Below are 24,006 nucleotides of genomic sequence, written 5' to 3' on the forward strand. Positions count from 1 at the left end.
AAAAATCCTGTCACTCATAAAACATAGGTTTCAGAAATATTAGCATGTCACAAAATCAATGGAATTTGGTATGAAAGTGACAGAGCTAGCCTGACTTTGGTTTATCCATTTTCTATCAGAGATAATATTCTGGAATCTACTAAGAAGTCTGTTCTGAAGAAGCCTTAACACAGGACATCCAGAAAGCCGCACCTGACAAGCCACTCGGATGAGGAAGTTCACCACGGTGTCTGTGTGTTGCTTATCAATAGGCTTGGCAAGAAGGGAGTCTGCTCCAGGCAGCGACTGGCTCCTCCCAAACACCTAGAAGAGGCAGGAAGCGCATTCTCAACAATACGTTCCCAAAGGAAGGTGCTGACTTACGCAGCCAGCTCACAGTCCTTCTGGGGGCAGATACTGTTCTGGGTGCTTCCCTTAGTTTTTGATAAGACAGCCATTGGTACTCTGCTTTGTAGAAAGCGTGTGGAAGAGAGAAGCTTAAGAGGAAGGAGAAGAGCTGCGAGGCTCCACAGGGAGCAGGGGAGGCAGCATCGTGCCCTCCATGAAGGCGTTTGGGCTGGGCTGGCAGGACCTGCTTGCCACCAATATGTGCAGACACATAAATGGACAAAACCTCCCATGGCTCTGGGAGTCCAAGCTGAGCACAGGTGGATGCAGTGATCACATCCTCTGGAGGAACGAACAGTAGCAGTGGTGGTGGTGGTAGCAGGGGGACAGTTCAACCTCAGGCACACAGTGACAGAGCCAACACCTCAACAAGGGGTGAGGAGAGCGAGCATCCCCAGGACTCTCTTGGCGGCTGCCCTCTAAACAAAATAAGACAGTCTTTTAAAAAACTGAACTTGACATGACTGCACATTCTTGATCAGTTTTCTTACCCTAAAGTGTTTCTCTCAATGGCTTACTGCAAGTAATTAACCATTCTTGTCAAGATTCTAATGGCATTATACGTGCATAAAGAAAACCCTGTCTGGGGACTTGGAAAACACCATGAGTAAGTCCCCTGGGTGTCAATAGGTTTCTACTTGTCGTCATTCGGTTTCTACTTGTTGAGTGCAGCCTTTCCCAGGTACGTCCAGGGGCAGTGCTGGGCACTTCGCCCACACTCAGAATTTGTAGAATAAATGAACAAAATCCCCCAAGGAAGCACAGAACCCATAAAAGCAAGCACATGCTCTTACTGCGCTGATGGCTCCTGTGGCTGTCCTAAAGCGTTTCACCTCCTGGGCAGAATCCACCGACAGGCCTCTCTTAATGGAAGATGAAACAGAGTTGACTCCTTCTCCACTTGAATTTGGGTCCATGTCTGAATCCGGCTTAAAAGACACATAACGTGATGTTATAAACTGATTTCTAGGGAATAACAGAAAGAATGAGTCTGGAAGAAGTCTGACAGACCTACCTGCTGGTCCTTGATCCTCTGCAACTCCCACTTGATGACGACTTCAGACAGGTCCACAGCCAGCCTTCTCTGCTCGATGGTGACACTGGGTGTGAAGCCTAGCCTCTGCATGGCGCTGACCATGTGCTGCACCAAGTGGTGCCGCACCGGGTAGTACACCTGCAGGTACGGGGTCTGCATCACACCAGTGCTGCTGCACCATGACCCCAACACACACACACACATGCACGCACGCACGCACATGCACAGGCATATACATGCACACAACCCAAACTCCTGCTTAAAAATTCTGACTCATGACTTAGGAAATTTCTCGTTACTTTCTGTATGTGTGTGGGTATTTATCACCCCTCTCCCCCAGCCTCCCGCTGAATCTCAACAGAACACTGGATTTCAGCCCTTTAGCACCATCTTAACAGACTGGGGAAATGTTGGGGTGCCTGGGTGGCCCAGTTTCTAAGTGTCTTCAGCAAAGGTCATGGTATCAGGGTCCTGGGATCGAGCCCCACATTGGGCTCCCTGCTCAGAAGGGAGTCAGCCTCTCCCTCTCCCTCTGAGGACCCTGCTTGTACATTCTCTCTCTCAAATGAATAAATTTAAAAATCTTAAAAAAAAAAAAGTTGCAATATTGAATTCTCTTTAGGTAGGTGAGGCTACTAACATGTACTTAACTTCAGACTTGATGTTGCAGATATTCAGCCAATACCAAGAGGCAAACTTCCAATTCTAAAAGAGCTGGCTATAAAGAATTTTCTCCTCTACATAAAATCTATAAGAAATACACTTGAATCAATCCAACAAAGTGGGGAATTTGGCTATAAAGAAGGAGGTGCTGGTGACACAACTCTTCAAGCCATGTTACCAAGACCTAGAGTTAACGGTGACTACCTCTCAAAGTATTAAATCAATGGTACTCACTGTTACCTGAGTACTTACATGAAACATATAGTCCTAGACAAAAGCAGAAACCTAGGACACTACTCTAAACCAGAGCCATTTCCACACTGACAGTCACACACACACACATACACACACACGCTCATCAACGGACCAGAAATACCTTTACTAAAAGGCGAACAGCCACCTTATTATTGCAGAACATTAGAGAGAAGTGAAAAGTCAAAGCAAATGCCTGAACATGCAGCCAGCCCCATCTACAGTACTTCCTACACACCTTAAAATGCTGCACGATCAGATGCAGGATATGAACCAGCTGAGGGACCGTGTGGCCCTCCTCCACAATGATCTTCCTCGTCCAGTGTGTCAGCATCTGGTGCCCGTCCTCCATCCTGGCAGGCACTGCTGGAGTCAATATGGCCATCGCTTGTCTGACAATTGCTCGAGCTTCCATCGCATGGGCCTTGAGCAGACTGTGAAAAACCTAACACCGGGAAGACAGTTTTATATAGGAAAATGAAGGCTCAGAGAAACAAAGAACCCAATCACTCTGAACCAAGGCAGGACACTTCTGTAATATGATTTCTACAAAATTCCTTAGGGCTGTCTTATTAGGAAAGAACATAGTTGCTTTCTCCTTTGTTAAGTTTTGGGTGATGAACTCATTCACATTCTCTTCCTACTGAGCACCCACACTGTGCCCATGCTGGGCGAGGGTACAATAGACAAAGAGGAGTAAGACCTAGCTCCCTACAGGGACTTAGGCTAGTGTGACTCATGGGAAGTCAGGTGAAGCACAGAGATCATTTCTTTCTGGATACAGTGTGGTAAATGGAGAAAAAGAGGCTGCCATCAGAGGCACCCTTGGGACAGTGCAAGTGAGAGGTGACATTCTGATGTAAGGTCACAGGACACAAAGACCACCTGACAGGTGTTGAGGGTGGAGGGGAATCACCAAGACTCACTCATGCCTGGACACTGGGGGGGAACTGGTGTCACTGATAGCCTCTGGGTCTCTGGCTGGGAGAAGAGACATGCCTGGGGTTGATCATGTGATCTCAGAGAAGGGCGATCATGTATAAGATGTTAATGGGACAGACCGACTAAGCACTGAACTGTATCATTACCTTTAATTCTTACAGAGACAGAAATAATTTATTCATTCAGGGTCATGAGAACTTGTGACAGCAAAAAATAAACTCAAACCCAGGGCTGCCTGGCATCAAGGCCTAAACCACTGAGGGACTCAGAGAAGATGTGTTCCTTGTCGGGAGGGGGTCAATAGGATGAAGGTTCTAAAGTGTTGAGTGTCTTTAGCTAAAGAGGGAGCTGGGCTTCCAGAATGGTTTCAATGGACCAGGATAAAAGAAGACAGAATGCAATGTGTAGAGGAGCATGAGGTGGACAAAGGAGACATTTTGTTGTTTCAACAGCAAGGCTGCAGAGAACAGGAGAGCAGACTGGCAATTGGGGAGGGAAGAGAGAATGTAGAGTCACAGGAGAGTTCACAGTGTTTGTTTGTTTTTTTTAAGTATATGTGCTGAAGTGAGCACAACAGTGCTTTTAAGATGTCAGAAACAAGCATTTTTAATGGTGCTGGGAAAGACAACAGGAAAGGAGGCCACGACTGTAGGAGGGGGCAGCATGCACATGTGTGCAAGACCACTGAGTGTCGGGGGCTATGAGGAGGGTAGAAGGGAGCTGTGTGGTACCTGAAGAACAATTTTCTTGTGTATGGCGAATTTGGCAATAATATGCGCCAGAAGTAAGTGCCCACTGTATTTGCAAGCCGGATCCACACAGGCCTTAGAGAGCAGGCAGGGCCACGCAAAGGTCATCAGGCGGCGCAGCTTGCTATTGCGATTCTTGTTGTTGTCGTGGATGTGGTGGGGGGCGTGCTCCACTAGCAGGGTAGCGTACTGAAGGAGGTAAATCCTCAGGGAGTCCAGCATGTCCGCCTGCTTCTCCGGGTCCAGGACCTGTGGGAAAGACAAGCAGAAAAGGAACTCACTTCTGGTTCTGAACTGCATTACCTACTAAGGATCATGCAAGTTTAAACTTTTAAAACACACACACGTGTGCGCACACAATATATAACATCAAGTTTCACAACAAGGGAAGCAATGATGCCATATCAATTTTCCTTTTACATGTAGGATTAGAAATTCAATGAACTTATTTCAGTGTCCAAGGGCAGAATTAGAAGTTGTAATGCAGGAAGTGGAGGAACTTGAGGGACAAGGAGGGCCTCCTCTGATACAAGGTGGTTTGCAGGATGGAGTTTCTTATTTCCAAGTAGTTGAGATTTTTTTCCTAGTCAGCTATTAATTATCTAGTCCGGATTTTTCAGCATTAGGATCAGAAAATGCTACCTGGAAACAAATCTCTCAAGAAACTGCTACGGTTTTCTACATCAGCTATCTGATAGATTTCCGTGTTTTATGAACATAAGAAAAAAGGCACACTCCAAGGAACACCCCACGTATCTCTACTCAATCAGGTGCACCAACTGCCTCACTCAAGTGGACATCCAGACCAACTTCCGTCTACCACAAAGTTCTGAAAGGCTGAAGTCTTCTCCATAACTGTGTTTCCATCAGGGTCCCTCTAGCCCCCCAAGTCTCCTCTCTCCTGGATTTGTTGCTCCCGATGGCCCCACCCTGGGGCCCCCACCTGCCCAGTGTCCTCTGTCTTCCTCGAACACTTGAAATGCCAGCTCCTACTTGTGCCGCGTTAGCAGCATCCGACCCAAAAGACGGTCTAGAGAAGGCAGCACAAGGGAAGGGGCCACATCTGGGTGACCATCTCTCCATCTAGTTGCCCAGAATACAGCAAGTTATCAGTAAGAGGACTGAAAAAGACCCCTTGGGCTCAGCTCACATTCCTAGAGAGGGCAGAGGTAGGGTGAAAACAATAGGAGGAAAGCCTGTGTTAAGGGACAAAGACTATGCAAGGACCAATAAACTGCCAAGTGGAACAACAGTCCCCTTCCTCTGGACCCCAGGATGAAACAGTGACAGAAGTGGTAAGGAATCGACTCCTTCCCAAGGGCTCATGCGCACTCGGCACACCACCTTAGGAATGCCCATGGCTCACAGCACCCCAGCAGACAGCATGTATACAGAACACTCAACCAACCTCAAGGCAAACACAGCACCTGCCAACAAGGTTCAAAGGCCTGACCTGCATGGGAGAGGACAGACCCTGTGTGGAACACCAGGCAGGCACTTCTCAAAGAAACACACAACCCAGTAAAACCTTTCTGGAAATGCTACTATAAAAATACAGAGACTGTAACACCTAAGGTAACTTTAGACACCACTGCTACCACAACGGTTTCGTGAACTTGACAACAAAAGATCAAGGCAGATCACGGTGACAACCAGATCCGATCTGATGTTCTCACTGACTTGTAATATGTTCCTTTGCAAAGCTAAGGACGAAACTGTACGTCAAAAACTTTGACCAACAAGAGGGGTTTTTACAAAGTAACTCTGATAACATGAGTTTGAATCTACGTCAGTTCAGGCATACATTTGGTTTCTCATTGAAACCTGTTAGTGTGGAAAGTCAATCCATCCTAAAGTAAAGCTACCTTTAAAAATGCACCAGTAAGAATTATAATGCTCTGCTATAAATTAATGCAATCATGAGAAATAAGAGCCTTAGGGCAACAGGTTTATTTCAACGAACCCATTACACACATGCGCTCACACATACACACTTGCACGCATTCTGTTACTCATCTGCTAAGTTACTTTTCATGCCAACGTATTAGTGACGTCACCTTGGTTATAAACACACTGGTGATGCTTTCCGGGTTATCACCTTCTGGATTGGGAGGTCCTAAGAGCTGCTCTCCTTCACCCTTCTCAAAGCTGTATAAGAAAGCAGGATTCAAGATATGCTGCAAAACCTACAAAAAAAATTTTAAAATGAAGGAGAAAAGCAATGCTATGCTCTTCGTTTCTTTACTAAGGCAGGCAGGAGCATCAGTGGGTCACGTTGCACCCGTGATGCCAGATCTTGTCAAGGGTGTGACTAATCATCCTTTTACTAAAGTGGATGACTGGAAAGGTAGGTGAAAACAGGAGGAAAAGTGACGTCAGTCTGTCTAGTCTTCTCATGTCAGATTAGTCATTTTCTAAAAACAAGGACACTAGTAGACTAGTGTTCAACACTGGTTCACTCCGGATCTGCTGTATGCTTCGAACAGTCCACGTTATGTAACTAACCATGAGACACAGCATAACAGACAGTCCCCTCAATTCCCTAGGAAATTGGTTCCAATGCCCATGGCTCCTGCCGCCTAACGGTGGGACTCACTTTAGCTTTCAGCTCATCTCCAAAGTTGGGGTCATTGAAGTCCACAAAGCGAAAAAACAGGGCACGTTTTTGAGCAATGCTATAATTTTTGGGGATCTCTTCCTCCATATACTCTTTCAAGAATGTCATGTTGCAGAGGAAACGACCAGTGAAAGCCCGGAGCAGCTGGAACAGCAATTCTATGTCTCCATAATTCCTTCTGCAAGGTCAAACAAGAAGACAGATTAAGTTGGGGCCAGCTTTAGAACTGCATGCGAGCTCTGACCAGCTCAAAGTCACAATCGGTTCTAACAAGTGTAACTGCACGGGGCCAGTGAACCACAGCTAAGCACAAATTCCCATAGAGACTCTAGTTCAGCTTGCCGGATAGAATAACTCACTCAATGTAAAGCCAAACAGAGGTACCCACTTGCAATAATTCAGCAGACAGTAGGCCAGCAGCTTGGGTTCCTTCCAATTAGTGGCAGCCATGTTCTCCTTTCGGTGTCTTTCTTGAAAGGTTTCACTAACCCACACGCGTCTCAACTGGCTCACCAGAGAATGTTGATTGGCCAGCCAGGAGTCATCATTTTTAACTATAATACTTATGATCTGTTAAAGAAGCGACAGTTAGGGAACTGACAGGATTCTCTATGCATCTTGCCTAAACTCTGAAGAGTTCAGTTGTTCAGAGAAGAGATGCTACCTTGATGGCCTGAAACTGAAGGTCTAGGCGCATGGTGCTGGTGCTGGGCGAACCGGGACGCACGGCAGTCTGGGTGCCACCAGGCAGCAGCAGAGTAATAAACCTGTTGGGGTTAGCTGCCAGCACATCTCGCAGAGGTCTGGCATCTTTGTGTTTTAAAAAACTCTGAAAACAGAACAAAACAAGCTATTTTAAGCTAGTCAAAACCCACAAAAGCCAAATCCTAAGGTTCTTTCTAAGTCTTTCTAGGCAAGCCAAAAAGTCGCTATAACCACCCTTTAAAAACAAAAAAAAAAAACCTGCTTCTTAGCAGTAATAATACTTTGTGATTACGGATTTCATTATCTCAGCAACTCATTCGTTACCACCACCAAAATCCTAAAGAAGGATTCCTCCATTCAAACTTTCCACATACACACCAATGATGTTTCTAACACTCGGATACATTACAGAAAAATACAGCTGGGGAACTGAACAGTGACGTATGAATTTCAGATTTCAGAGCACTCCAGCTGACACAAATCTGCAGGCACACCTGACTGCAGCTCATCGTGTGCCTACCATAAACATTCTGCTCCACTGGGGATCATTCAGGGTGGCTTCCATCATGAACAGCTCTACCGTCTGTGAGGGGTGCCGTGTCAAGAACTTGATCAGAGGCTCTCTGAAGGGACTGCCGGCCTAGAAAACACATGGAGAAAATGGCATGTTCTTGGGGTTTGAGGCTACATTGGCCTATTGACCTACCGTGGCAGGAGAAGGCATCTCTCCCTCTCGTAAGTAGAGTGTGCTACAGCTATAAGCAAATGCTAACATCAAACATGCTTCATGCTGTTAAATTAATCCACCTAAAACATAACAAGCCAACAGATGGAGGAAGAATCAGAATTAACCCCAAGTTTGATCATTACCTCAATCAACATAGCCCGTTCTGTTTTCATCACCACCTCTAACAAAGGCTTGACCAGAGTTTGAGGTGCAGCTGGGATCAGATGAAAAAGGTTTATAATAGCCGAACAAATTTTCATCTCCTAATGAAGAAAACCAGAAATTACAAAACAGGCCAATTAATTTTAGCAGCTAGAGATACCAATGTTACTACAGACCCTACTATGGTCTAGCTACATTCACAAGGCTAGCCACCAGAAGCAAAGAATTAACATGTAAAAAGCCACAATTTATCAATGTCAGGTTATTGCTGTGGCCCAAGGAAACTAACTGCCCTCTGCACTCAGATTTCATCTGTCAACAGAGGGCAGAGGGAGCTGTGTACACCTGTGACTGTGCTGTGTCCGTTTTCGAGAATAGGGACAAATGTTGGAAGTGAACTGCTGGGTTGCCTATGCTTAGCCCCCTATAGTGGAGGAAACAAGCATGCCTGTGGCTGTCAGAGTGTTACGGTTCCCCCGCTTTGTTGTGACATCATGGGGTCTTCCCAACATACTAAGTTCTGAGGGTACAGACTCCTTTGGCCCTCAAAACTTAGCACAAAGAAAGTCTTCAAAAAATCCTTAAGTATTTATCCTGAAAAATTAAACATGAATGTAAATAAATGACTGACCACGGTACGAAGTATTTGTCAATCAGGCCTAAAGATGAAGCTGACAAATTGCTCTACTGAATCATATCCAAAATGTGAAGTGCCAAATTTCTGCACTTTTTAAGGTGCTAACAGCTCAGTGGTCAATCACTCCTGTTCCAACTTTCTGTTCTCAGTGGCAGTTCCCATTGTGTGGTATCCGCCATTCAAAGAGATCCCACATGGCCGGAGCCATGGCCATGGAAGGGAAGACTCCCTGATGTACTCCCCTGCCTTGTGTGTAACAGGATGTCCGTCACACTAATGACAGTAAAATGGGGATGATGAACACTCGTCACAAGGGACCACATCCCAGGAACATCTGAACATATTTCCCCCAAAGCCTCTACGGAGAAAAAGACTAAACTGAGCTGGGGAAGAAATGAGAAAACATGGCTTGGTGTCACCCCACCTCTCCTGTAGAGTTCTTTTCTACAGAATTTCCAGGTCTTCACACAGAGCAAGCTCTATTCTGAAATTACAATGTGCTAATCATGACACTTCTGTATTATGGTTTTTGTTTTACAAGTGCAGTCAGGGAACCACTTCTTTTGGTCTTCATGATAGCACCGGAAGACAAGACTGACAATGTTATCATCCCCATTTTACAGCAGAGGGAAAGCTCGGGGCTTGACTGTCCCAAGTCCCAGCGCTGGGACTACATCGGTGTGGTGTGCGTGAGCAAGAGGTGCAGGGGGACCTGGGCGCTGAGGGGCAAGGAGGTTTTAAGCTCCAGGCAAGTGGGCACTTGCGAGTGTGAAATGAGCTCCTCCCATTTCCTAGCAGGTATGCTATTCTTTGTGTGGTTTCCTTCTAAAAGGTTGTTAGATGTGTGAGCTCGTACAAACATGATGAAGAGCGAAACCCAGGTGAATCTTAGACAGTATTGACATTTTGCAATTCTAACATGTAGGAAACCAAAGAACTTAGCATCTTGCTTTAAAACATCCTAATAGGAAACATGCTTGGCATCCGGACAGTTCACAGCAATGGTACTAATACAACTCCGCCACAGACAGACAATACGGCTCACTGCACTCCAAGGCACAACGCACTCTGTCCACCACAGAACCACAAATCACAGCAAAACCAAATGCGACAACACCCCCTCCTGTGCCTCCACTGAGATTCTCACCTCTACCCCTTCCATGGCAGGCTGAACCAAAACAAAAATTACAGCATGAAAAAAGGCAACAAAAAGGTAAAAAAGAAAAGAAAAAGAAAAGAAAAGATAAACTGTTCTTCACAGTACAAGTCATAAACTGACTTTAATAGGGTTGTTCTCACCTCAAACTGACAGAATGGAGACAAGGAACATCTCCCGCACTCGGAAATGCTCTCCTGAGGATGGGGAGGAAAATCATCTTTTTTCTATTTATGTTATTTACATAAAAACTTCCCATATACTCATACACAGTAAAGATTATTGGGGGAAACAAGACAGGAAAGACAATTATCAAAAAGCACACACAATAATTAACAAATGCTCAACAGCAAAAAAAATACACCTTCCACCCTTCTGATGTCAAAACAGAGCCCTTCAGACAGTGTAGGATAGAATACCTCCCTTCCCTAAATAAAATTTAAAACGCAGGAATTTCAGAATTCTTGCCCAGGGGGAGAAATTGTCAGACCTTGTGGTAAACAAATGCATTTAAAAATCTGGTTTTGTTTCGAGTAAGCTATGACCTTATGTGCAGTGCTGACATGAAAGAAAATCTCTTCCTCTCTCCCAGCACAAGTCAGAAGAGTACAGGTGGTTTAGCTCCCTCAACTGGGCATGAGTGAGGCCCCCACACCAGAGGAACCCACAGGCCATGCTGCGCCCACAGATATCTGGGTTATTCTGTGAAGTGAAGCTGTGTATGCACACAGACTTGGCACATGTGGTCCTGAGTCCTCCCAAGGGAGTTTAACGCCAGAACCAGGCAAGCCTTCCTATACATGGTGCTCATGCAAAGCTCTGATCATCACGGTACCCAGCATTACAGAAAACCCCGTGTTTGTTTTATTATAGTCAACTATTTAACAGGTCTTCAGTTATGGGTTCTCAATTATGTAATGTTATTTGGGGATTCAACCAAATGGGGACAAACACGATGTAAGATCCATACTCAATTCTGAACATCCATAAAAAATTATCAGAGCTCAAGAGTACAAAGGCAGCTTGGCCCTGGGCTGAGGTGATGAAATGGTGGGGACGCTGCTCCTGGACCCCAAACACCACAGCCTGAGGCCATCCTTGCAGAGCTGGGTGTTTCCAGGCCGGTCAAGGAGCAGACTCCTACGGTGGTCACCACATGTTCCTGCAGGAGTTGGGAGGACTTTCTAAAACCCACAGCTCCGTCTCCTGCCCACTGCCCCTGCCCCATCCAAGGAGCCCTCCAAATAACTTGCTATACAAGTTTATGGAATCTTCCTGATCTAATGGAAGTAATTCACCTGCCTCGTAGGAGTTAAATGTTTATTCTAGAACTGTGTGTTGCAGAGTTAACAGATAAAACAAACATAAAACTTAGAGCAAAAATACCTAGTGGATGAGACGGGGAGGAAAAGCACAGAGGCACCTGTACCTACTCCCAAAAGTTTAGGCTTTTAAAATACACTCTGCTCTTCCCCACAAAGAGGTTCCTGATTTTTCCCTGTGTATATAAGTAACGAACCTTCAAAGAGGTCATGGTGGTATAACACTCCTAAAAAAAAGTTTAAAATCCTGGTTTAGTTTTGCTTAGTTGGCTGTTTAGAAGCGGCAGGAATAGAGACTTACATAAACAAAACACCTTGACACAGAATGGTCAAAACAAAGCATAATTAAGCCAAAAAAAAAAAAAAAAAAATCCAAGTTGGGATGAAACACAGCATCCAACAAATAGGCACAGGAAGACAAAAAGCCACGTTGATTATGCCTCTGAAAAGCTATAGAATCCCCTTATTAGGACACTGCCATACAATTTCACCAGGTTTAACAGGAACTTAGGGAAAACACGATCCTACCGATAGAACAGTTATCAACTTAAAAAGTATTTTAAAGGAATATTAACTTATACAAAATAGATTCAAAACAGCAAGAACCATTATTTTTAAGAGCAAAATCTTAAAATGACCAACATCAGGCACATAAAAAAATTGAACTAAAGTAGTTTTCCCTTAAACCCATAAAAAATGTGTTTTTGAAGTACTGGCCATTTGATTTTTGGCAAACAGTTGGGGTGGGGCTTCAGACCTGTAAACATACATGCAGGTATTTATGTGATGCTTTGCTACACTATCCTCAGTGTCTGAAGTCCTGAAATCTATACTTAGTTTCATGAGGCGGTGATGATGGGAAGCAATGGGAAACCACAGCTGAGGAATGCACCACCATGCAGACAGCAGCTGCCAAAAACACTCTAGAAAATGTACTTTATAGCAAAACTAGTAAAATTGAAATACTAATATTTCAAGCTTCCCAGAATTCTCATCAACAAAAACGTCATATTAAGGTGAACAAAGGAGATTTTAAAGAAACACAAAAAGAAATGTTCAAGAATTAAGAAAAATAAAGGCAAAATGTAATGCTGGTAAAAGATGTTCAACACTTTACACGGACTATGATGACATAAACTGGGTTTCTGACCGGTATTTTACTTAAAAGCACTGCTCCAATATTAACATTGCCAGCAGCAGTGCCCGGCAGGGCTGCCCTTCCCAGAAGCAAACAAGTCACTCACGTTTCCGTCGCTCCTCTGGCCCCCTTTGTGGGTGAGGACCACCACTTCCATCCACTTTCGTAGATGTTGCTGTGGGGAAAAACAACATCCTTAGACACTTTTCCCCTCACAGAGGATCAGTTCGATTCCATACTATTCTTACATGAAAATTCATATGTAATCATTAATTTCCATTATATTTAACGTAGGATGGCAGTGTTCATATTTGAAACAGCCCAACCACTGCTCTAGAGAGGAGGGTAACTAGCATCTGCGTCACGTTCTATGAACAAAAGGCTGAATTTATGCTGATAGAAAAAAAAAAAAAAAGTCCTGAAACCTGATCATTCTAGTGCTAGCATCTTACTGCTGTCCTCTTATTACCATGTTACTTGGTGCTGCACCTGTTCATTGAGCGCCTGTAGAAGCCGGGCACCATGCTAGGTACCTGGGTGGAGAAGTGAAAGACAGGCAGACATCATCCTATCCTCGTTCCTCAGGTTCAAGTGGGGAGAACAGGTAAAGGACACAGGTGCCTGCTGTGGAACAGTCATGCTAAAGGTTATGAAAGAGGAACAGGAATCAGCTGGAGAAGGCAGTCAAGGTCAAGGAGGGTCTTGCACACCAGGCAGAGAAAAGGAAAGGCAAAGGCCCTGAGTCCACCAACAAGAAGGCTGGTTGCTATGTATGGCTAAGGAGCAATGGGCATGGGGTGGGAGGAAATGGTGGTGGGCAGGTGAGATGAGCATGGTCAGAGGCTGTACAAATTAGGGCAAACAGGAATCACTTCCCTTCTGTGCAGAACAAGGGCAACTGTTAACATGGTAAGACTGTGTTCTACTCCAAGACCATGGAGGAGAGAGATCCCTGAGCCCAAAGCAACTCTTATCTGACCGGGGCATGCAGCAGGCAGCCTCCCAGCCATGATGTCCAGCAAAGCCTGGCAGATAGGCACTCAGAGCCTACAGGTAAAACCACAAGACTATCCAAATAACACAACTATCTTCATTGTCTCACACTGTCCAGACTTGTTCTTCAAACACTGAAGCCCTGCAGGAAGTTAACTAGTTGTTTTTAAAAGGACTCCATGGTAAAAGAGACTTGGGGACACATGACTTAAATACACTTAGACTTAAATACACCTATAGGGCCAGTGTTCCAAATAACACACACTGAGAAACACTAAAATCTATATGCTTTCAAAGAAACTAAGTACACTAAGCTATTTGCCAGTAAAATTCCTGGAAAGATATTAATCGCCAAGATCTACATTCATGAAACCTGACCTTACTACAACAGCTCTTTTGCCAAAGATAAGAGAGGAACAAAACCAAAGGAAATGGAAGCAGCCAGCTGCATCACCTATCCTGTTTTCAGATTCCCCAAAGGAAAAAAATACACTAATTGTACATAAGTTCACTTTTAGTTCAAGAAGGAGCTATCCACCACAAATAACTACATGAGAGACTTCAAAGTCAAATATCAAGCAGTTCAAATTTTTAAAATGGCAAATTTTCAGGATTGTGTTCATGAATACCCATTCTACAGAGTAGGGTGTCTCAGCTCTTAAAATTATGCTGAAGGGTTGAGCTGCTAACCTTGAAAGCCCATCACACTCGGGAAAACAAAGGCTCAGAGATAGAGCACAGCTCTGAAGACCAGGACTCAAAGGGCAAATGTGTGTTTGACCACTGCACCACCCCTGCTGCAATGCAGCAGGCATGAACACATCAGAAGACCCATCCATGCCACACACGCAAATGCCCTGTTGGCAGAGACCTCAGGCTGGACTCTAGCAAGGTGGGGGCCAGAGGAACACAGCTGGACAAATGGTAGCTTCAGTTTCTTTATCCAAGAACATCAACATTCTCTACATTTAGAGAAATTTTAACCATTCTGAAAATAGCTACCATGCCAAAGAAGGGAGGGAAAATCCTCTGAACAAATCAAAAACATAAACCCCCAAACTTCACTCTAGGGAGAAGACGACTCCTACCCCAAGTCAGAAACTATGGATTGTAAAGTGGTACAGCAGTCTCTTCACACTGTTCTACAGAATCTGTTCTAATACCATTCACTGAATAACTCTCAGCTCACAGCCAAGCGTCAAGGGTCAGCCTGGTGGTAAAACCACCCACTAGCCACAAGCACATCGCTTCTGGCAGGCATGCAAAGGCAGCGAAAAAAGACAGCGGAGAGGGAAGAAATGAACATGACAACACTGGGATAGTCGGCATACATGCACAGGTCTCACACTGAATGGAGGATAAAATGCATATCTGATGTGCTCTCCTTAGGAAGTGATACAACCTCACCTACTGTGATCACGTCTGTTAACGTGCGCATGCACATACACTGGTAGGGAGGGTGTGTATACACATCTAGAAGTTAAACAGGAAAGAGCCTTCCAATTCGGGAGATTTACTCCCATGGAATACTGTTTCCCGATAACACTCTAATAGGGCATCAGCTACAATTCTTAGGGCCAACTGTAATACTACCAACTCCAAGTCAGGTGTTCCAGTCATTGTTCCTTTTTCAGGTATCTGCAGGTACGAAGACGCAGTAGGTGACAGAAAAAGCTGTATGGTCCCTCACACATCCATATATCTGCAACTCTACATACGCTACATCTATATATGTCACCTCACCCCCACTTACAGCTAGGGTAAAGGTGCACCAAAACCAAAAAAAAAAAAAAACCAACTATCTTTGGTGTCCTGAGATGTCTAAATGGCCAAAGGCCACCCGAGAAACAGAAGCATGGGAAGTACGTACACGTCCACAATAACATACCATGAAATCTTAAGTTATTTACGAACGTCTACTTACTGGAAGCAAAACTGAATGCAGAAGAAAGTTAACAGCTGAACCTCCTTCATCTGCTTATATTCAAATTTAAACACTGTCTAACAGGTATTTTATTTGCATAATTATTTTCTTGGTAATTTTAAAAACCCAAAAAACTCCTAAAGTTCTTACATGTTTTTCAATACATCACGTCTATAATAGCAAAAGACTGGGAGCAATCTAGACATTTGTCAGTGGGGGAATGGTGAAGCGAATTCTGGCATGTCCACATAATGAAATATTACATAGCCAGAAGACAGGTGGCTCAGCGGTTGAGCATCAGCCTTTGGTTCAGGACATGATCCCAGAGTTCTGGGATTGAGTCCCGCATCAGGCTCCCTGCATGGAGCCTGCTTCTCCCTCTGCCTGTGTCTCTGCCTTTCTCTCTCTGTGAGTCTCTCATGAATAAACAAAATCTTAGAAAAATTTTAAAAAAAGAAAAAGCACTTCATGTTCTGATCTGAAATGAGCAGTAAATAGAAAGAATATGACCCGTGTGTACATGGTGCTGCCTTTTGAGGGAAACAAAAGAATTATGTATGTCCTCCTATAAATGTAAAACATCTCAGACAGACATACAGGAAACCATTATCACTGGCTATCCCCGGGAAGGGGAGATGGGCTGCTGGAAGACAGGGATGGGAGGAGACGTTCACAGTACCCCTTTCACACCTCCTGAATTTTAACCACCCCCATGTTACTGCCCACCCCCCCCAAAAAAAAGACCCTTAAAATTTCAGGTTGAATACAGAGTATGTTTAAATGTAATATGGCTTACCATCATCTGATCACAAAATTTATCATTGAAGGAGTTTGGGAAAAGCCGGGTAACGGAAGTCAGACGATTCACGACGTTCAGCGTCAAGCTTCGATAATCCCCCAGCATCATCAACAAAGGCCGCATATGTGTATGTATTTGATCTACTTCTATGGTAGCACCTTCCAAAAACTATTTAAAAAGAAAGGTTATGGAGAAAAATAGACAACAAAATACACTTTATAACAGAATGAACTCATTCAGCTCTAGCAGCAAGATTTTATTTTCCGTGAGAAAATGAAATATTAGGCAAGCACATTCTAAAAGTTTATGATGAAGAAGACTAGTCATTACTGTCACTATTTTAATAGGCTCAGTGTTACTGGGAAACAAATAGAGACATTACTGGAATCCAATGTGTACTAACAAGAGGCAGCCTTCCAGGTGCATGAACCAGGTGAACAGGAAGAGCGCTGAAGACAGACCCTCGCCCGCACATACACACGTGCATCCCACTCACCTTTCTCATGCAGGCTTCCCCAGCCTCCTGCAGCTCACTGTTGGTGGAATTCAGGGCCTTGAAGAGTGCAGCAATAATCTTCTCCCTGGACTGAGGAAGGTAATTGCAGGCAGCAAGCGCATCTTTCGGAAGAGAAATCAATGAGGTTAATCAATTTCATTATTAACCTTAAAAAGATATAAACAATTTCCTTGTCTAAAGGCTCTTACCAAACAACACAAAGTATGAATCACTGAACCACTTCCCATGTGTCTGCCCTCGAAAAAGATCAAAGAATGCCATGTAATCTTCTAACTCACATGGTCAGTGTTATTTAAGAGGGGAGCCAACAGCCTGTCAGAAGAGCCATGGTAAATATTACCCTGTCCAGATAGACAGAGGGAGGAAGTGGAGGTGCCCACTGACACCCTTTCCCCAAGACATCCCCACAAGGGGTGAGAGGATAGCTGGGCTGTGGGCAGACACACTGAACTGGCCTTGAACTCTGGTGATGAGGGAATACACATGCAGCCTGGCTTTTCTTCCACTATCCATGTCAGGCAGCCTTCTCCCCACGTGGGGAGTTAAAGGTTTTGAAAATACAGATATTCTCAGAAAAGGGAATATGTTAGTCAAGAGAGAACATCTGACCAAGAGCAACGCCTGTACTAGCCAACAGGATTGCACAAGAGGCACTGGAAGAAAGGTATCCCAAGAGGAAAGAAGCTGTCAAACTTGGCTGCCGAGCATCTCTCTCCCTCCCACCTGCTATGTCTTCCAAACCTCGGCCCCATGCTCATGCAGGTATTATGGCTTGCTTCTCAGCTCCTCTATCTCTAACTCAAGGAAGATTCTGGCAACATTTCATATAGAGTATAAAAAACCAAGAAAGAGGACTTTCTTGTTGGTGGCTCAGTGGTTTAGCGCCGCCTTCAGCCCAGGGCCTGATCCTGGAGTCCCGGGATCGAGTCCCATGTCAGGCTCCCTGCATGGAGCCTGCTTCTCCCTCTGCCTGTGTCTCTGCCTCTCTCCCATGTCAGGCTCCCTGCATGGAGCCTGCTTCTCCCTCTGCCTGTGTCTCTGCCTCTCTCTCTCTCTCTCTCTCTGTATCTCTCATGAATAAATAAAATATTTTAAAAAAATCATTGACTTTTAAAAATATAAATAAATAAATACATACATACATATATACATACATACCGAGAAAGCAAGAGACCAAGTCAACTAAAAAAAAACTTGTACTGGGTATTTATTTACCAAAAAAAAAGGTGTGTTGGGTGGTGGGGACGGGGTGGGTGGGGTGTGGTGTGATGCTTCTAAGTGAGTAAAAATTCAACAATGTAGCTGACGTTGCTCATGAAGCCTTGAAGACAACAGAATCTCAAATGCTACAAAACCAATGTGCAAAACCTATGAAGGCTATAGTAGATCTTCCTATATACTCTGATTTGGGCGAAACTGGCAATATATGAATGCTATGACTGCTCTCTTCAACCAAAGCGTTCGATTCATCAGAGAACTATAGCATTAAGAGTTAATTACTACAAAGTAAAATGCATAGTGTACAAGAATAAACAATTGTTTAAATCCTATCAATCTATATGATCTATTGACATCTCACAATGTCAATAGATTATATGTTTGACAAATACTCAAACATGATTATCCCACCTTAAAAAGAACATAAAAAAAAAAACCACAACCCCAAAAGACCACTGTCTCCTTGTACCTTCATACCCATGGCTTGTTTCAGATTTAATTCATATTAACTTACTTAATGCTGCAATTCGCAAAGGCACCAGTGATGGAAGGCTTTTGTAACAGGGCAGCTTTGTTAAAGCTGAGTCTTCAGCCTCACACAAATTTAACAGCTGTAAAAGATAAAATAATTTAATTTAGCCTGCTCTTACTGTGAAGACAAGTAACCTTGAAAATTACAGAACATAGCAATCTTACACACACACACACACACACACACACACACACACAAACACACACAACATGATTAATGACTGATAAACTAAACTCAAACCCTAGGGAATATTGAATGTGACAGAGCTTCCTTCTAAAGCAAACTGTGTCAACCTCATTAGTGAAATAAATTCTTAGATACTGGGGATCCCTGGGTGGCGCAGTGGTTTAGCGCCTGCCTTTGGCCCAGGGCGTGATCCTGGAGGCCCGGGATCGAATCCCACGTTGGGCTCCCGGTGCATGGAGCCTGCTTCTCCCTCTGCCTATCTCTCTGCCTCTCTCTCACTCACTGTGTGCCTATCATAAATATAAAAATAAAATAAAATTTAAAAAAAAATTCTTAGATACTTTCTCACCCACTCTGATACCATAACTGGCAATCACCTGAACTGCAAATATCATGATGGCAGGAACATCTCCCTCCTTATAAGCCATGGGCCCATGGCTCAAAAAACATACGTGCTGTAATTCAATAGCTGAGTAGTAATACTTTTTTCAAGTACAGAAAAGCATAAAGAAGTTGAAAATCACTGGGAATACCTGTTAACTCAGAGATTCCTGTAAAAATCTTTCCAAATATTTTATCATTCCCCAGTATATATTATATATCTAATACCCAAAATATCATACATGTTGTTCTATTACTGTTTTCTCTATTTACATCCTGGGAAAATGGGATAAACTTTATCAGTATCTTTTTTCCCTCAAAGATTCCTACCTAGTAAAAGATTTCAAACAGCAAAAAAGGATATATACACTAATAAGCACTTTAAGCCACCACCCTATTCCACTCCATCACTATGAGTTACTCTCCTCATAAATACGTGCGTATGCACACACACACAGATACCTGTATCTGTAGCTATCTCTAGAAAGAGAGTGATGCATACTCCACAACAGAATCACCTGGGAAGCTTAGAGCTGGTAGATCTGGAGGGCTGACTCCAAACCTGGGAGATGACTCAGGAGTCTCTCTTTTTAAAAAGATCCCACATGTTCTGATACAGCCAGTACACTGATAAACACTTGGAAAACCAGTTGCATTCCCTGCAATTTATCACTCAACACTATCAGGTTCTGGTCTTAAGCTTAGTGAGGAACTTTCCACACAGGGGAAAACACATGTGCCTCTGGAATCACCAAAGGGAAACTTCCTCCCATCCTCCAGTGGCTCTCCTAGAACCTCTGTCCAAACATATGAACTATGACTCCTACACAAGGAATACGATAAGATATAAAAGATCAAAGCTAGACCATGTGATCATAGAATTCTATGTCCAAGCAAATACACTGGGCTTAAAAATTCAAGAGGTAAATTTTTCGTAAGTGGAAATTCAAACTTAGTGTGGATCAGAAAGAAGTTGCTTTCTTATGACTTTTGCCTCTGTTCATTCTGACAATGCCTCCAGAGTAGGATTCAGGTTCTAAAAAAAATTTCACTTTGGGATTCATCACCAAACCATCACTGTATTCTATGAATTAATGCTTAGAATTGGACTGGAAGTACAGTTCAATCTGTTTCTAATATCACCCCATACTGGAAAGTTCACAAACACTTGTAGGACACCATCTGCTATCACCCAAAATGAGAACAATCAGAATCTCTAGTTCACGAAGAGCTGTCCAAACTAAATAATGGCATTCATGTGTGGTAAGTTCTTCACAGCACACAGCACATTCTTAAGTGATGAATAAATTCAATAAACTGGCGCTTGCTCTAAGCCAGTGTTATTCTAAGCCCCAGCTGATAAGAGCAATCAAAGTAGGCAGCACAGCTTTCTCTAGACTACATCCTTCAGGCTCTGGGATCAAGGCCTGGAGAAGGCTAAAGCTCGAAGGACTCAGAAAACAGCCACAGATGGTTGACCATCTCCAGTTACCCGGCCTACCTTCTGTAACGTACCTCTGCAGGTGGTTGTGCCAGGTTACAGCTGGTTACCTGTGGTCACTACCCGGGCCTTCTCTGAGTGCTGCCTGACCAGTCTTCGTGCACAAAGACAGGCTACCAGACATACGTCATCACCATCCACACCACGCCGCACCACCACCCCCCTACCTCTGTGTAGAACACCTTATGCTCCACCACGTTAAGATCCATTGTGAAGAGCCTGGGCTGCAGTGTGGTACAGAATGTATTCCCCTCCATCAGGCCAATCTGTGCGTTGGCAGGCTGGTGTCGGAGCAAATGCTTCTTAGGTGGGACCATATCCTGGAGGACCTGGGGGAGGCAAGGAGGAAGTACTACTAACCCGCCATCCTTTAAAAAGCAAATATGGCTCATCATAACATTCTCAAATGACTATCAGTTTGAAAATGGAAGATGGGGGGTGCCTGGGTGGCTCAGTGGTTGAACGTCTGCCTTTGGCTCAGGTCGTGATTCTGCGGTCCTGGGATCAGGTCCCACATCAGGCTCCCATAGGGAGCCTATTTCTCCCTCTATGTCTCTGCCTCTCTGTGTCTTTCATGAAAAAAGAAAAGAAACTGGGAGATGGAAAGTGTTTATGGATGTCCTTTAGTTAGGGAAGGGAAGGTATGTTCCATGTGCTAAAACTGGATGGTGGATAGTTACATGTCAGACACACTTAACTTCCAAGTTTCCAAAGTGACCATTCGTAAAACAATAAAGAGTGACCAGACTGTGCTACAGAGACGCAGGAAAGCAGCTTTCTGTCCTGACACTGACAGCTATGGATAGAGCCATTAATGTAAGCACACTGCTTTTGTGCCTGAGGTCAAAGACAGCATGTATAGTTGCACTTTGTGAAGTGGACACAAAATTATAAATTACATATCCTCTTCCAGTCACATCTGAAGGAGAAGGAAAAGGATCTCAAGAGTTTTGTTCAAGTTATCCTAGTTCCAGTGACAGAAATCTTACCTCTTTATGGGGCTCCATGATCACAGTCACACTTTTTCCAGTGACCTGGGCCAAGACCTGCAGCGAATGCATGGCCTGTTTTCTCACAGTGGAATTTGGAGAGGTGACTTCTCGAACCAAATCATGTGTCACATGGTGAAAAGACTTCTCCTGAGCTGCCACGATCTCTTCGGCTCTCTCCTCATCTTTTAAGGGTGTTGCGCACCTCATCAGAAGCTGCTCTAGGGTGGTCTTTGCCATGGCGACCGCCCCATTGGAAACCTGTAGGCCAGAGACTCCTTAGAATGAAAGGGGCTATCGCGGAGGGCCCACCTCCACTGCCGGGGCCAGTGAATTTTAACAAGACTACTTCATAACCTCCGCACAGTATTTCAGTGGCTAAATCACCTTAGAATTCCTATATGTCATTCAGAAAAGAACATGTGGACCTAAACATACTCATTTTATTTACCAAACACGTAGGCTGGCAACGCCCACTACATTCTATTTGTTTCAGTTACACTTACATAAGGCTTCATAAAGAATGCTACTGCTGTAGAAACTCCTGCAGCAGGTGCACTATTTAGCCCTAGGAGAGCGTGAGAAGTATTATTTGCCTTCACAGATATACCGTGTTATGTACTCAGCCAGTGACGGTTCTTTATCAAGGAGGAAAGATATTTAGATAACCAGGGACAGCATGTGGGGGTCCTGATCTGTCCTTATTAAAGATACTGTAATGAAACCTAAGCTTCTGGGAAAGCATTTTGCCAAACTGCCTCATCCTAACTATTCTCTAGGCAAACTTCCAGAACAGCTGGCTTAGATTTGAGACCATACATCACCTACCTCTCCAGTCAAGTCCATCATGACAAAGAGAAGTGCCTTGAGGAATGTCTGCTGGTTCTGGAGAACCCAAGTGAGAGGCAGCCGCTCCATGAGAAACTTAATGGACACCACACCCCCTAGCTTCGCATACCAGGCCTGTTCATAGCAACACGCACACAGGCGCTCTACGATGTAGGAGAACAGAGGCAGTTGGCACGCCTGGAGAGAGAAAAACACACACATAGACCCTCATGTTGTTCCAACTCTCTGTAACTGGTTTCTAGAATGCCTGCAGAAGAGAAGATCCCCCTTTCTTACCCTCTCCTTTGAGCCCAGAATGATACTTGCAACATCAAATATCACAGCCAGGGCCACCTCCCCGATCTTGCAAAGTTCCTTTTCCTCATATGCCATGCAGATAGCTATTGCATCAATAAGGACCAAGGGATCCATTCCTTTTGATCCATTTTCTTCGCTGTGAAACATGGCTGTGCTGGGCTGGCTACCCACCTGGTAGCAGGGCAGCAAGAAAGGACCTGAAAGAGGTGGCAGGCATGGAAGAAAGGAGAGGTTATTTACATGGATGTTCTAGTCCTTCAAATGGCAAAACTACATTAAAAAGCGTTTTGTTTTGTTTTTTTTAAGTTTATTTTTTTAGGAATCTCTATCCCCAATGTAGGGCTCAAATTTACAATCCCATAGATCAAAAGTTGTATGCTCCACTGACTGACCCTTCCAGGTACCCCAAAACTAACTCATTTTTAAATGTGAGATTAGGAGTTCAATAAAATCCAATGCTAGTACTTTTCTACCAATTTCTGTTAAACTACAGTTACTTGTAAACTAGGATGGTCTGATTTGCACAAAGGCTATTTTTTGAATGTTTTCCATTCTAAGCTGTATTCTTTTCAGGTTTTCTCAATCATGAGACTCATATATCTTCTCTTAAAAAATTATTTAACAGGCCAAGGAGCACAGCACAGAAATAAGTATGGGCTACACTCTGGACATTCCTGACATACAAATAATAATTACAAAACAACCCAGCTATGACACCTAGCCCACAAAGAGAACAATCTATTATTAATTAACACCTCAGGGGCACCTGGGTGGCTCAGTCGGTTAAGCGTCTGCCTTTAGCTAGGTCATGATCCCGGGGTCCTGAGATTAATTAAGCCCCACATCGGGCTCTCTGCTCACTGGGGAGTCTGCTTCTCCCTTTCCCTCTCCCTCTGGCTTGTGCTCTAATAAAATCTTTAAAAAAAAAAAAAAAATTAATGCCTTCCAGGTACCCAGCAAGATGGATATTATTGAGAAGCTTATTAAGTCTGTTGGAAAGATGTTAATAGGACACTGAGGAAAAAAAAAAAAAGGACACTGAGAAACAATCTAAGATAAACTGGACAGCACGGACTATTTGGGCCAAGAAGGGCAAAAAGAGTTACAAGGGGAAAGTTCTGGGTGCTCTGTAGCATTCGGAGAAATGCTGTCCATCTGGAGGGTGGGGGGCCTTGGGGACTCAAACTGCAGCAGCGCTACTTGAGCATGTCCACCCACCAGCATGGGTCTGGGAGGAGGTGCAAAAACTGAGACTAAATGTCCAGAAATTTCCACAGCAACTGGCAGTGTCAGGACATTTTTAGTGTCTTCTGTAAGCATACCCAGT

General features: G+C 44.1%; 1 protein-coding gene across 1 annotated transcript in view; it reads right to left on the bottom strand.

Annotated features, from left to right (window-relative positions):
- Positions 1 to 24,006, bottom strand: part of LOC112646058 (transformation/transcription domain associated protein) — a 114,290-nt gene that overhangs the window by 52,389 nt on the left and 37,895 nt on the right. The window contains 21 exon segments of the mRNA XM_035717825.2: positions 193 to 303; positions 1,182 to 1,316; positions 1,403 to 1,561; positions 2,577 to 2,783; positions 4,012 to 4,278; positions 6,087 to 6,215; positions 6,626 to 6,824; positions 7,035 to 7,216; positions 7,311 to 7,475; positions 7,872 to 7,991; positions 8,222 to 8,341; positions 10,025 to 10,045; positions 10,177 to 10,230; positions 12,600 to 12,668; positions 16,207 to 16,377; positions 16,706 to 16,827; positions 18,459 to 18,555; positions 20,712 to 20,873; positions 21,534 to 21,794; positions 22,362 to 22,559; positions 22,659 to 22,876. Of these exon segments, the coding sequence (XP_035573718.1) occupies positions 193 to 303; positions 1,182 to 1,316; positions 1,403 to 1,561; positions 2,577 to 2,783; positions 4,012 to 4,278; positions 6,087 to 6,215; positions 6,626 to 6,824; positions 7,035 to 7,216; positions 7,311 to 7,475; positions 7,872 to 7,991; positions 8,222 to 8,341; positions 10,025 to 10,045; positions 10,177 to 10,230; positions 12,600 to 12,668; positions 16,207 to 16,377; positions 16,706 to 16,827; positions 18,459 to 18,555; positions 20,712 to 20,873; positions 21,534 to 21,794; positions 22,362 to 22,559; positions 22,659 to 22,876 (3,167 nt within the window).

The sequence above is a fragment of the Canis lupus genome, chromosome 6 (genome assembly GCF_003254725.2).
Source record: "Canis lupus dingo isolate Sandy chromosome 6, ASM325472v2, whole genome shotgun sequence".
NCBI lineage: Eukaryota > Metazoa > Chordata > Mammalia > Carnivora > Canidae > Canis > Canis lupus.